General features: G+C 47.0%; 1 protein-coding gene across 5 annotated transcripts in view; it reads left to right on the forward strand.

The window, feature by feature from the left end:
- LOC110523581 (mediator of RNA polymerase II transcription subunit 13-like) overlaps positions 1-15,344 on the forward strand; it is a 104,903-nt gene that overhangs the window by 40,117 nt on the left and 49,442 nt on the right. For all 5 annotated transcript variants that reach the window (XM_036977231.1, XM_036977232.1, XM_036977234.1 and 2 more), the window contains exons 3-4: positions 10,402-10,486; positions 11,115-11,198. In XM_036977231.1, the coding sequence (XP_036833126.1) occupies positions 10,402-10,486; positions 11,115-11,198 (169 nt within the window). The remainder of the gene's footprint in view (positions 1-10,401; positions 10,487-11,114; positions 11,199-15,344) is intronic.

Consider the following 15,344-nt stretch of genomic DNA (forward strand, 5'->3'; position numbering starts at 1 on the left):
GGACAGAGAAGATGAGTGACTGTCAAATGATGTAACCGTGTTAGATAACTCTGTTGGCTTTTCTCTTAAACATGGTGGAAATCAGATCGTATCTGAGAGGATTGATATTTGGCAGATTTGGCAGCTGTTGAATGAGTTGGGCATGTGTTGTTCACGTTGAGTACTGCAAAAGATTATTTCAATTGTGTGCTTGTGTGCGTCTCTCTCTCTCTCTCTCTCTCTCTCTATCACCATCACTTCAAAGTAAGTTTCATGTAGTCCAGTTTGTTACATTATTTGTGTAGGTATGTGTGTCTCTTGCTCTCTCTCTCTCTCTCTCTCCCCCTCTCTCCTCCTATATGCTATTTACTCATCAGCATGCTTTACCACCAACTTGAAGTCATCACCCGGGGCCAGTGGCGTGCCATGCTGTAGGAATGATCATGGCAGCATGGATGGTGAAATGAATAAAATAACATTAGCTCTTGTTAGGGGGACTCCATAGATCTCCCAGTCAGAGTTGAAGACACCGGGCCCCTGTGGGCCCCTAGGGGGCTCTCAGCCAGCCTTACAACACATCATCCTGGTAAAATGTGTGTGTGTGAGAGAGGGAGACCCATCGGTTTGTATTTGATGGGTCTTTCCTCTTGCCTGATAGGTCTCCCAAAGCCAGCTTTTATGCCCAAAAGACAAGCACATGCTCGACAAACCTCTTGTTCCTCCATGCTGCTTGTTTGATCAGAGACAGCAGCCACCCCCTTCACCCTTAGCGCTGATCCCTGTTCAGGAGGGCAGAGCCAGGGGTTGTGTGTAATGTGACTCCCCCTGGTCCAGAATGGTGGCGTGTGGCTCTGAGTAGCGGGAGGGAACAGACCCCCTCCATTTCTCCTCTCCACCGCCTGACTGACTCACTCACACAACTATGTAAGAGCTCTGGCTCGCTCCCCTAATTGACTCCAGATTTCCCCCTATTTTCCTCCCTCTTTTCCCTCCTTTTCCTCCTCCTCCTCTGTCGTCCTCCTTTACTCTGGGTCTCTGTGTATGATGTGTGTGTGTGTGTGTGTGTGTGTGTGTGCAGGATCTTTGTCTGGGGCGCCCACCCTATCCTTCTGTAGGCTTCAAAGGCAGGGTGAGTGAGTGGGGAGAGAGAGCGAGAGAGAGAGGGGAGGGGAGGGCGCTGGTATTTCCATGTGTCGTGAAAGGTCTTGACTGTAGGCCGAGCCTGACAGATGAGACAACCCTTGTAGTGGCGGAACGGTACAGAACAGAATGGAACAATCCCTTCCATTTTCCTGGAACTCCCCTCTGGTACCTCCTTAAGTAATCTCCCTATACCGTTTCCTCCTAGGTCAGAACCAGAAAACGTCCATCTGAATGATTCCTATCAAAAAGATGTTTACAATAAAACTATTTAGCGAGCCTCAATAGTGGGTTATCCCATTTCAGGAGAACTTTTAGAAACGTTAAGAACTTCTACATCAAACTCAAAACATGGTAGAGGAAAGCTTTTTTTACATTGAAGCGGGCAGCGTTGTGGAGTGTCACAGAAACGTTCCGACAAGGAGGAGGAGGAAGAAGAGAGAGAGAGGGAGGGAGCGAGAGAGAGAGAGAGAGAGGCAGTTGTTGCACAATGCTTTTGAGAAAAGCTGCAACAAGCAACAAGCTGGGGGACAAGCCAGAAAGAACAGATGCTGCTAGCCTGTTTCTGTGGAGGGAGAGGAGGAGAGGGGGAGAGAAAGCGAGACAGAGAAAGAGAGCGAGATAGAGATATGAGAGGGCAACTCTTGCTGGGGGGGGGGGGTCTATGCTGTTGCAGCTGCACCTCTATGTCTGTTGTGCTGATGTCAGAGACGGGGGGCTGGAGGGTGTGTGTGTGTGTGGTAGGGGGTTGAGGTGTTGCTGAAGGATGCTCCCTGACCCCTGAGGGGGTGGGCCTCAGCTCCCCCCTGTATTAAACCCTGTGACATGTGAGGGGCCGTGGGCAGAGTGTCCGCCACCCCAGTCATCTGGACAGTCAATACCGTTAAACTGCCCTTCATCTCCGCACAGAACTAGTCAATCAATCAATCGTATTTATTACGCCCTTTTTACATCAGCCGATGTCACAAAGTGCTGTACAGAAACCCAGCCTAAAACCCCAAACAGCAAGCAATGCAGATGTACAAGCCGTCCAATATGCGTCATTAGTACTCCAAATGCTCCCATCTGAACCAAACACACATGTTATTGGTGTTTTGAAGGAGCTGCGTCTGAGCTAAAGAGAGAGGGAGAGAAATAAAAGATAAAGAGAGATAGTGAGTGTCTTCGTTTGCCAAGACGCTGGGGGAAAGCCGGGCGAGAGCTCAAATCCCCAGTTAATTCTTGTTGAAAATTAAAAAGCAAAGTGGTGGATTCTGGCGGCCCAACGGATCTCAGTGACGTTGTCGTCGTCAGCGCTCCTGGCCGTGTGCCAGCAGCCACTGCTTTCTCACCCTCTCTCTGTCAGGGGAGCAGCGCTCTGTTTGTTCTGCACTCAATTGTTTGCTGGTTTAGGCCTTGCTGCTGTTGAGCTCAGTGTTTAAGAGCTGGTGGATCGCACACCGGAGTGTAGTGGGAGTTCCTCTCATCTTCTTCTCTCTGCCTCTCCTTCTCTCCCTCCGTCTACAGGGCCATCCAGAACCATTTACAGCCCCCCCCCCCACATCTTTTGGCCAACTTTGCTTTGCGCTGTCTCCTTTTTTTAAGCAGTTGTCTAGTGCTTGTTACACCACTGGGCTGTAGTGTAGCCAGTGACCCTGGGCCGCTGCTAAATGGATATACAGTCATCACATACATTTTGGTGTCCTGCCTCTATAGTGTTCCAACACTGTTCACCACTTTGGAATTTAAAGCCATGGACCCTATTGTGATGCTAAACCCAACCCTAACTTGTAGTACATATCACCATGTCTTTTTATAATCTCATGTAACTGACAAGTTAGTCAGTACCAAGTTAGTCAGTCCCAAGTTTGTCAGTACAGGCTCAAATAGACATGACGTGTGGATTAAATGTCATGTACAACCAGAAATGAGAGATCCTACTCTGCTTCATTTTATCTGCTTGAAACACTCATTTTGAATGGAGCCTCAGTGGTCACACATCGTCAGAGCTTAACATCCGTTAAGTTAGAAGATGTTGAGCATCCAACGAGATTATTATACAGAGCTGCATCTTCTCCATGAAGTCAAAACCCCTGCATGGGTCTTTATCCCAGGAATGTGATCAGAGAACATTACACACCTGCCAGTATGCATTGTCTGCTTACATGTGGGAACTCTAGATACTCCCTCCACACACACACTCACACACACACCGTGGCGCGGTGTGTACTGTCCCATTACCCTTCCTGGTAATCTGCTCTAATGGCGTTGTCGGCCCATTAGTGAATGAGGGGTCTCACACTGACACGCCCACCCATGAGATATGAGCCTCTTCATTCTCTCTCTCGCCCTCTCTCTCTCTCTCTTTCTCTCCACCTGCATCTGTTTAGACCTACAGTAGTGTAAGGCAGGTCATTAATAAAGCTGCTGTGTGTCTTGCACACTCACTCACTCACGCACCCACACACACACCCACATGTGCGCACGCACGTCTATGCCCAGCCAGAGACATAGACAGACACACCTCCAGACGCTGGCTTTATCGATCCAAGAAAAATGAGTGCAGGAGAGAAGAGAGACAGAGAGCACACCTCCCCAATCCCCACCTCCCTTTTCCCTTTGCTCTAGGAAACTGCCTAATAGTGGTCTCTCTCTGTCTGTCTCTCTCTGTTTCTCTCTCTCTCTCTCTCTCTCTCTCTCTCTGATCAATAGCATCTTTGTGTGTAGTAGTCTGTTACCAGTGGACACTCCCCCTAGTGACGGTGTTTAGCTAATGCAGTCAGACAGGCAGGGCCAGGCAAGGAGGGGGAGAGGAAGATAGAGTGGGAGATTGAGGACAGAGGGGCAGGAGGTAGAGGTAGATAAATAGGAAGAAGGAAAGAGTGGAAGGGGGAAGATGGATGCAATGGTAGAGGGGAAGGGAGAAAAGAGAGAGCGATCGAGGAAGAGAGAAAGAGAGAGAGAGACAGAGTGTGAGAGAGACAGAAAGAGAGTGAGAGAGAGAGAGTGAGAGAGATGGTGAGAGATGCTGCGACCCAGTTCCATCACAGTTTATTTGTGTTTGAGCAGAGCAGCATTGTGGTGACAGGGGCGGGACATATGAAATAAACATGTGTTTGGACTGGAAGTGCAGCCATCACAAACTGTAGCAGCGTGTATTCACTACACATAACACACACTCATATGTGTACACACACATGCATGCATGGATCAGTGGCATATCACAAGGTCTAAACAAGCCCCCCCATTGGGTGCTCACATGCTATTCTACACATTTTGTAATGAGGCTGAGATTATTTAGCATTTTTAAAGCTAATTTCCTGCAATTGTACACATATTGCCATGGGCAGAGAGAAAATGTGTGGTTTTATAGCTAATCTCATGCTATTCTACACATTTTGCAATGAGTCTGAGATCATTTAGCATTTTTAAAGCTAATTTCCTGCAATTGTACACATATTGCCATGGGCAGAGAGAAAATGTGTGGTTTTATAGCTAATCTCATGCTATTCTACACATTTTGTAATGAGGCTGAGATCATTTAGCATTTTTAAAGCTTATTTCCTGCAATTGTACACATATTGCCATGGGCAGAGAGAAAATGTGTGGTTTTATAGCTAATCTCATGCTATTCTACACATTTTGCAATGAGGCTGAGATCATTTAGCATTTTTAAAGCTAATTTCCTGCAATTGTACACATAGAGAGAAAATGTGTGGTTTTATAGCTAATCTCATCCTATTCTGCACCTTTTGCAATGAGGCTGAAATGTAGCTGTTTAAGTCACTTAAGAACAAATTCTTATTTACAATGATGGCCGACTGAGGATTCTGCACATTTTGCCATGGGTTAGAGAGAAACATTATTTCATAGCTAATCTCATGCTATTCTACACATTTTGCAAAGAGGAAGAGAGAATGTTGCATATTTAAATACCTTTCCTGCAATTCTACTCAAATGGTGATGTGGCAGATAGAAAAATGTGTTGTATAGTTAATCTTATGCTTTTCTACACATATTGGCATTGAGGAGTACACCACATCAGTCACTGGCTTCATCAATAAGTGCATCAATGACGTCATCCCCACAGTGACTGCACGTACATACCCCAACCAGAATCCATGGATTACAGGCAACAGTCGCACTGAGCTAAAGGGTCGAGCTGCCGCTTTCAAGGAGCGGAACTCTAACCCGCAAGCTTATAAGAAATCCCGCTATGCCCTCCGACGAACCATCAAACAGGCAAAGAGTCAATACAGGACTAAGATTGAATCGTACTACACTGGCTCTGACATATGTCGGATGTGGCAGGGCTTGCAAACTATTACAGACTACAATGGGGAGCACAGCCAAGAGCCGCCCAGTGACACGAGCCTACTAGACGAGCTAAATAACTTCTATGCTCGCTTTGAGGCAAGTAACACTGAAACATGCATGAGAGCATCAGCTGTTCCAGGCGACTGTGTGATCACTCTCTCCGCAGCCGATGTGAGTAAGACCTTTCAACAGGTCAACATTCACAAGGCCGCAGGGCCAGACGGATTACCAGGACGTGTATTCAGAGCATGCGCTGACCAACTGGCAAGTGTCCTCACTGACGTTTTTAACGTCTCCCTGTCTGAGTCTGTAATACCAACATGTTTCAAGCAGAACACCATAGTCCCTGTGCCCAGGAACACTAAGGTAACCAGCCTAAATGACCACCGACTCGTAGCACTCATGTTTGTAGCCATGAAATGCTTTGAAAGGCTGGCCATGGCTCACATCAACATCATCATCCCAGAAACCCGAGACACACACCAATTTACATACCACCCCAACAAATCCACAGATGACGCAATCTCCATTGCACTCCACACTGCCCTTTCCCACCTTAACAAAAGGAACACCTATGTGAGAATGCTATTCATTGACTACAGCCTAGCGTTCAACACCATAGTGCCCTCAAAGCTCATCTTTAAGCTAAGGATCCTGGGACTAAACACCTCCCTCTGCAACTGGATCCTGGACTTCCTGACAAGCCGCCCCCAGTTGGTAAGGGTAGGTAACAACACATCTGTCACGCTGATCCTCAACACGGGGGCCCCTCAGGGGTGCGTGCTCAGTCCCCTCCTGTACTCTCTGTTCACTCATGACTGCACGGCCAGGCACAACTCCAACACCATCATTAAGTTTGCCGCTGACACACAGTGGTAGGCCTGATTACCGACAACGATGAGACATCATATAGGGAGGAGGTCAGAGACCTGCACGTGTGGTGCAAGGACAACAACCTCTCCCTCAATGTGAGCAAGATAAAGGAGATGATTGTGGACTACAGAAAAAGGAGGACCGAGCACGCCCCCATTCTCATCGACGGGGCTGTAGTGGAGCAGGTTGAGAGCTTCAAGTTCCTTGGCGTCCACATCACCAACAAACTATAATTTTCCAAGCACAACGAGACAGTCGTGAAGAGGGCACGACAAAACCTATTCCCCCTCAGGAGACTGAAAAAATTTGGCATGGGTCCTCAGATCCTCAAAAGGTTTTACAGCTGCACCATCGAGAGCATCCTGACTGGCATCACTGCCTGGTATAGCAACTGCTCAGCCTCCGACCACAAGGCACTACAGAGGGTAGTGCGTACGGCCCAGTACATCAACGGGGCCAAGCTTCCTGCCATCTAGGATCTCTATACCAGGCGGTGTCAGAGGAAGTCCCTAAAAATTGTCAAAGACTCCAGCTATCCTAGTCATAGACTGTTCTCTTTCTACCGCACGTCAAGCGGTACTGGAGCATCATGTCAAAGAGGCTTCTAAACAGCTTCTACCCCCAAGCCAGTACGCCAGTGGCCCGGATAGATGCACACACACAGACACACAAGTCCACACTACATGAATGAACCCATTCACACAGACAAGTTCACCCAGCATGATAACAAATACTTTTACACACAAAACAACTCATAGGTGCAAACAAAGTGGCACAGCTCTCATGCACATGCAAAACGTGATATCACATTTTCCTTCAGTTCAGTTCACACCCACATCTTGAACACAAAGCATGCTTTTCCCTTTTCTCTCTCATTCTCCTTATCTGTGCCATCTGACAGAGGCACACGCACACACACACAAACGCACACACACACACACACACACGCACGCGCACGCACACGCACACACTAAAATGGAGATAACCTTGACGGTTATCATCCACAGCTGAAGTTGTGAGGTGGTGCTCCGTCCACCTCTCAGGAGTCTGCCGAGGCCCTAATAAGGCCCTGCTGAGAGGAGCAGAGACGACACTCATCCAGATAAAGGTCTATACGTTTCACCTCACCACACTTCATCTCTCTAAGCACAGCAATCACTATTCCATGGTGGTGACTTGTTGCTATTCTGCAGCTGTTTGTCAAACATAAAGCCCCACAGGTCCCGTAAGGATTTGAATAGTTCAATATCTCAGATCAGATTTCACACTCAAGTTTTTTTGTGTGTGCGTGTGCGTGCGTGCGTGCGTGCGTGTGTGTGTGTGTGTGTGTGTGTGTGTGTGTGTGTGTGTGTGTTTGTATACAAGAGGGAAATAGCCACACCTTGTGTTTAGGGCTTGATAAGGTGCAGCTCCAGCTCCTCGGTGACTACAATGTAAACAATAGCTGTAATGACTTTCACATGTTGTTGCTGCTGGGGAGCGGCAAGTGGAATTCCAGATTTGTCTGTTACATGTTGTAATCTTGGGATAGCATCAGTTGATACCTACACTCTGAGGAGTGACATTCTGCTGTTGTCAGTGCTTTAAACTACACCAGTCAGAGAGACATAAGCAATGAGGTGATCATATCAGTTCAGCTTTCTTTCCCCTGGCTCTCAGAGGTAGGGAGCTCATTGTGTGGCTGTGGCTGGATTTGGCTGGGAGGGGGGGGTCATGTCAAGCTTCCCCCCAGGCAGGGTGACTCAAACCTGGGTGAAAAGGGGTTGAGAAACCTGGGCGTGTTCCGTGGTGGTGGTGGTGGGTCGGGTTGAGTGAGAGAGAGAGAAGCGAAGACAAGGGGGAAAGGAGGGAGGGGGGGAAGTGGTGGGATAGATAGATGAAGACGACTGGCGGTGGATTGGCAGTGTGGAAAAGGGATTTGAGAGAGAAAGGGGCGAGCTAATGAGCTGGATTTGCTGGAGACTTGGCATTCCGCTCATGGAGCACTCTTCCCTGTAGAATAGCTGGCTGGAACTGAGCTTCCTGTCTGAGCCCTGGAGCGGGAATGAATGAGGGAGGGGAGGGAGGGAGAGAGGGGAGGAAAGGGGGGTGGGGTGTTGGAAGGCAATAGAACAGAGGAAGAAGGAGCGGGTGGGAGGAGGGAGGCAGGTAGGGAGGGAGAGGGCGGGCAGCGGGCGGTGGTGGAATTGAATGCCGAGGAGCTGTGTTCTCACAGCCAGTGTTGCCATGGTTACCGGGGAATTCTGGCAAGTAGGGAAATTTCATTCACGTCAGTGTGAGGAAAGGGAGGGAAATATCAACAAAGCAAGAAAGAGAAAGATGGAAAAAAAAGAAATACACAACTGAAAAAGAAAAAGAAAAAGATCAACCTCTGTGAGTCCTCCACCCCTCCCCTGGGCTCTGTCGCCTCCCTCCCTCCCTCCCTCCCTCCCTCCCTCTGTGTACGCACCCGGTGCTTTTTGTTTGCCGCCACCCTGTAAGTAAACACAACACCCACTCACAAAGCTTCCTATCCCTCCCAATCGTTCTCCAGGTATGGTAGAGAACAAAGAACACTAGAGCTATCAGTAGCTGCTCCTCTTCTGGGAAGAAGGAATGAGGAGGGAGCCAGTAGTGGTAGGAATCAGATCCATCCACTACCCCACACAGGTCATCTGAGCTGGCTGCTGACATGGCAGGAACTGGAACTAAGCGCTGTCGACCTGACGACTCTCTTGTTTGCTGCTGGGCTGTCAGGACTGGCTTCTGCACGTGGTGCCGCCCCGCCCTGTCTCTCCTCTCCTTGTCTCTCCTCTCCTTGTCTCTCCTCTCCTTGTCTCTCCTCTCCTGACTCCCTGTGCGGCCACAAACACACACACACAAACACAAACACACAAACACTGTCTCTCCCAGCGCTGACTAAATGAAGCTGACAGGACCTGACAGCTGTACAGAGGCACAGGGAGCACGCACGCACACACACACACACACACACACACACACACACACACACACACACACACACACACACACACACACACACACACACACACACACACACACACACACACACACACACACACACACACACACACACACACACACACCTACACCAGTGGAGGCTGCTGAAGGCAGGACGGCTCATAATAATGGCTGAAACGTGGTTTCCATGTGGTTGATACTACTCCATTGACTTCATTCCAGCCATTATTATGAGCCGTCCTCCCGTTAGCAGCCTCCTCTGATGCACGCACTTAATGTAAACATGCATGCTTGTAGTGGTACTTGTACTTTCACCCACAGTTCCTCGTAGTCCTCATAGTTTATTCCACAGTGCCCCACAGTGGTTTCATCCACAGTTCCTCACAGTGGTCCTTGTATTTTCTTCCAGTTCCTCACAGTGGTCCTTTTAGTTTCTTCCACAGTGCCCCACAGTGGTTTCACCCACAGTTCCTCACAGTGGTCCTTGTATTTTCTTCCACAGTTCCTCACAGTGGTCCTTGTATTTTCTTCCAGTTCCTCACAGTGGTCCTTTTAGTTTCTTTCACAGTGCCCCACAGTGGTTTCACCCACAGTTCCTCACAGTGGTCCTTGTATTTTCTTCCACAGTGCCCCACGGTGGTCCTTGTAGTTTCTTCCACAGTGCCCCACAGTGGTCCTTGTAGTTTTTTCCACAGTGCCCCACGGTGGTCCTTGTAGTTTCTTCCACAGTGCCCCACAGTGGTCCTTGTAGTTTCTTCCACAGTGCCCCACAGTGGTCCTTGTAGTTTCTTCCACAGTGCCCCACAGTGGTCCTTGTAGTTTCTTCCACAGTGCCCCACAGTGGTCCTTGTAGTTTCTTCCACAGTGCCCCACAGTGGTCCTTGTTGTTTCTTCCACAGTGCCCCACAGTGGTCCTTGTAGTTTCTTCCACAGTGCCCCACAGTGGCCCTTGTAGTTTCTTCCACAGTGCCTCACAGTGGTCCTTGTTGTTTCTTCCACAGTGCCCCACAGTGGTCCTTGTAGTTTCTTCCACAGTGCCCCACAGTGGTCCTTGTAGTTTTTGTGTACTGTGTACTGTGTTTGAGTGTATGAACTGTGTTGATCTCACTGTAACCATCAGTTGCTAACCCATCTTCACTTCCTGTATTCCAGTGGCTGAGGAGGGACAGTGGGAGTGTGGGCTGTCATATGAATGCCGGACCCTCCTGTTCAAGGCCATTCACAACCTGCTGGAGAGGTACAGTACAATGAGCTGCTTGGAAAACGCCCTGTGTCATATAGTCTGGATGTAAAGTATCACATAAAGTAAGCTGAATATTCCCAGTCTAGTTATTGGCTATTTCTGCTCATATAACAATTTCTTCTCCGACCAACTGGGGAAAGACAGCAAAGAATTCTGGCAAGAATACCAAACCACCAATGGCTAAAAGACTTCAAGTGATAATCAAATTATAACCTGGACTGAATCAATGACTCCAATAAACATTTCCCATCTGCTAAATGAACCAGGATATATTTGTTCTCAATTAAGTTAAACATCAACGATCATCATAAGGGGCAGGCTGAATGAACCTTATTACCTTGAGTCTACCTCCTCCTTTCTTCCAACTCTATACCTCTGCACTATATTGGATTGTCATGAAGCCTTCTATAGAACATGTATCTCAAGGAACTGTGTAACTCCATTGATGTGAGTGTTGATGTATGAAAATACATGTATTATATTCTCTATTCTTCCCCGATTGGGTACATGTGTGACAATCTCTATGTAGAATGTCTGTGTCTATGTGCATGTATGTTTGTGTGTTAATGGTCCTTTACCTGTGTGTGTGTGATACAGTTGTTTAATGTCTCCCATCCCCCAGGTGTTTGTTGGACAAGGACTTTGTACGGATCGGGAAGTGGTTCGTCAAGCCATACAAGTTGGAGGAGAAGCCTCTGGCCACCAGGTGAGCTAACCATCCTTCTCAATCCCACACACAACCTCCTCACAGCATCCCCGCCACGTTGTTCTGACACGGTGATAACTAGCGTGGCGTTAAGGGAGCGTTGGGGAGCTCTGGGGGAGTGTGACAGACAGGCGGTGTGAATGGTTGCCGTGCGGCGGCTGCTCCCACCCCATCTGGGATGTGGTGACACCTCTGGCTGCCTCTAGGCACCTGGCTGTGAGCCCCTCGGATCATGTCATCACGCTTGCAGGTGGGAACGGCTCGCTCTGTGAGACAGACGACTAGTCCGAAGTGTGTGTGTGTGACAGTGCAAGTGCTGGTCTGCCAGGCTGCCCGGACGTGAGACTATTGAGAGCAGGGTAGTGAATGGTGGCGAGGTGTGACAGCTGAGCAGAGGAGGGGCTGTGTGTGTGTGTGTGTGTGTGTGTGTGTGTGTGTGTGTGTGTGTGTGTGTGTGTGTGTGTGTGTGTGTGTGTGTGTGTGTGTGTCAGAGATTGACAGAGAACAATAGCACAATAGGGCATGGTTGTTGTAGGGCATTTCCATGTAAAAGGAACCCATGAGCACCAACATGTGAAGTTCAGTAGAGTAGAGTAGAGTACAGTAGAGTAGAGTACAGTAGAGTAGAGTACAGTAGAGTACAGTAGAGTAGAGTACAGTAGAGTAGAGTACAGTAGAGTACAGTTGAGTACAGTAGAGTAGAGTACAATATAGTAGAGTACAGTAGAGTAGAGTACAGTAGAGTAGAGTACAGTAGAGTAAAGCACAGTAGAGTAGAGTAGAGTAGAGTACAGTAGAGTAGAGTACAGTAGAGTAGAGTACAGTAGAGTAAAGCACAGTACAGTAGAGTAGAGTACAGTAGAGTAGAGTACAGTAGAGTAGAGTACAGTAGAGTAGAGTACAGTAGAGTACAGTAGAGTACAATATAGTAGAGTACAGTAGAGTAGAGTACAGTAGAGTAGAGTACAGTAGAGTACAGTAGAGTACAATATAGTAGAGTAGAGTACAGTAGAGTAGAGTACAGTAGAGTACAGTAGAGTAGAGTACAGTAGAGTAGAGTACAGTAGAGTACAGTAGAGTACAATATAGTAGAGTACAGTAGAGTAGAGTACAGTAGAGTAGAGTACAGTAGAGTAAAGCACAGTAGAGTAGAGTAGAGTAGAGTACAGTAGAGTAGAGTACAGTAGAGTAGAGTACAGTAGAGTAAAGCACAGTAGAGTACAGTAGAGTAGAGTACAGTAGAGTAGAGTACAGTAGAGTACAGTAGAGTAGAGTACAGTAGAGTAGAGTACAGTAGAGTACAGTACAGTAGAGTAGAGTACAGTAGAGTAGAGTAGAGTACAGTAGAGTAGAGTACAGTAGAGTAGAGTACAGTAGAGTACAGTAGAGTAGAGTAAAGCACAGTAGAGTACAGTAGAGTAGAGGACAGTAGAGTAGAGTAGAGTAGAGTACAGTACAGTAGAGTACAGTACAGTAGAGTAAAGCACAGTAGAGTACAGTAGAGTACAGTAGAGTACAGTACAGTAGAGTGCAGTAGAGTACAGTAGAGTACAGTAGAGTACAGTAGAGTACTGTACAGTAGAGTACAGTAGAGTACAGTACAGTATAGTAGAGTAGAGTATAGTAGAGTACAGTAGAGTACAGTACATTACAGCAGAGTAGAGTAGAGTACAGTACAGCAGAGTACAGTACAGCAGAGTACAGTACAGCAGAGTACAGTACAGTAGAGTACAGTACAGTAGAGTACAGAACAGTACAGTAGAGTACAGTACAGTAGAGTACAGTACAGCAGAGTACAGTAGAGTACAGTAGAGTACAGTACAGTACAGTAGAGTACAGTACAGTAGAGTACAGTACAGCAGAGTACAGTACAGTACAGTAGAGTACAGTACAGTAGAGTACTTTACTGTACTATACCATACTGAACTCTACTCTACTGTGCTGTTCTGTGCTGTACTGTACTCTGTATACTTTACTGTACTATACTGTACTGCACTGAACTCTATTCTACTGTACTGTACTTTGATTTCTAAACTTGTGAAACAGACGTCTATGATTGGCTCAGATTTGGTCCTGTCCTGACCAACCAAATTTGGTCTTGTTTGGGGTCAGAGCTCATTACAATAATAGCAACGTGTAGAATAATACCCAAATATGCAAAAGGATAGTGCGTATTTCTACCTTTGTACCTATTCAGGATACATCACCATGAAGAGAATGACATTCATATCCATAATTATACATTTCTGTATAGTACAGATCAGGGACCCATGATGAAATTCTGCTACGGTAATTCTGTTACCGGGTATAAATCCACTTCACTTACTGTAGTTCAACCAGCTCAACAGCTCAAAGTCAAGGTGTCATAGTGGACCACCCTTCTTTCTGCAGACATCTTTCAATCTTCATTTGCAGCAGATCTTTTGGAAAACGTGGTGATATAAAAAACTGAAGGAGATTTTACCGAAATTCTGTCACTAAACTTTGCATCTGCACAGTAATGTGTTTTTGTGAAATGTTCAGTCTATACTGTTAGAAGTAGTCCTTGTGCGTATCGTTGTTAGTTTCTTAAACTTTAAAATCACTGGTTTTGGTTTGTCATACATTTTAAAGTGAAACATCTGAGTCTCAGGGCAATTCTGTTATCGTGGAATTGCCCTGTAGCTCTACTTGTTGCTTTGCTTGAGTTCGGTGTATTATTTTAGTTTTCTTTCAAAATACCCACTATGTACAGTAAGCTGGATATAATTCCATCTGTGCATCAATTAGAGACATATTAATATCTACTAGGTTACAGGAAACAATTAAGTCAAAGACACGAATCATCTAAAATATTGGAATACTGATATTGGTATAAAATATTGTAATATAGAGAGAATCGTGACATATCTTAAGTTGTTAAATAGTTCAAATTATGCAATTACATTGAGTGACATTTTGAGAAAGTTGAGAACCTCTCCATATCTAGTAAGCCAAATGTGTTTTTAGGAGTGAGATCCTCTCCTATGTAGCTGTGGAGATTCCAGCCAGCAATGAAGATGCCCGCTGTGGCACAATTCCAAAGGTGTTGAAGGAATCAAGTGAAACTCGTTCCTAGGTTAGGACACAGCATGCAGGAAATAGGAACGAGAGAGAGAGGAGAGAAGGCAGATAACAGAAAGACACGGGTGCATAAAAACATAAGCCCACTACTCAGCCTCTGTTTGTCGCAGCGCTTTTAGAGCATCCTCTAACCAAACGAGAAATTAAGTCTCACAAAATAACACCGCCGTTGCCTCGTTGTCATTTGAGCTATGGCAGCTCTACCAAGCAATCACAATTAAAGTGTGTGGGCGTCCTAAACTGTCATGGATGCGATGTCTTCTCTAAATTATGTCGTCTTCTGCGCTGCGTTTAGTGTGAACATTGTCTTCATTGTGCCACAGTTTGCTTCAGTTTTTAATGAGTTTGCAGCGTGCTAATTAATTTGCCTATTAAGACGGCATTGTCTTTGCTTTGACTGTGTAGAGAAAAAATTGTGAGAGGGAGAGGGGAAGAGAGAGGGAGAGAAAGAGAGATAGAAAGGAAGAGGGAGGGAAGGGGGAGTCGTTGAGAGATCAGTCAGCTCAAGTGTTGATGCAAAGTGAGGAGGAGAAGTGGGAGGAGGGAGAGAGGAGAGAACTGAGGAGGAGAAGAGGGAGAGAGGAGAGAACTGAGGAGGAGAAGAGGGAAGAGGAGAGAACTGAGGAGGAGAAGAGGGAAGAGGGAGAGAGGAGAGAACTGAGGAGGAGAAGAGGGACAGAGGAGAACTGAGGAGGAGAAGAGGGACAGAGGAGAACTGAGGAGGAGAAGAGGGAGAGAGGAGAGAACTGAGGAGGAGAAGAGGGAAGAGGAGAGAACTGAGGAGGAGAAGAGAGAAGAGGAGAGAACTGAGGAGGAGAAGAGGGAAGAGAGGAGAGAACTGAGGAGGAGAAGAGGGAGAGAGGAGAGAACTGAGGAGGAGAAGAGGGAGAGAGGAGAGAACTGAGGAGGAGAAGAGGGAAGAGGAAGAGAGGAGAGAACTGAGGAGGAGAAGAGGGAGAGAGGAGAGAACTGAGGAGGAGAAGAGGGAGAGTGGAGAGAAGTGAGGAGGAGAAGAGGGAGAGTGGAGAGAAGTGAGGAGGAGAA

This window comes from Oncorhynchus mykiss, chromosome 5 (genome assembly GCF_013265735.2).
Source record: "Oncorhynchus mykiss isolate Arlee chromosome 5, USDA_OmykA_1.1, whole genome shotgun sequence".
In the NCBI taxonomy this organism is placed as follows: Eukaryota; Metazoa; Chordata; class Actinopteri; order Salmoniformes; family Salmonidae; genus Oncorhynchus; species Oncorhynchus mykiss.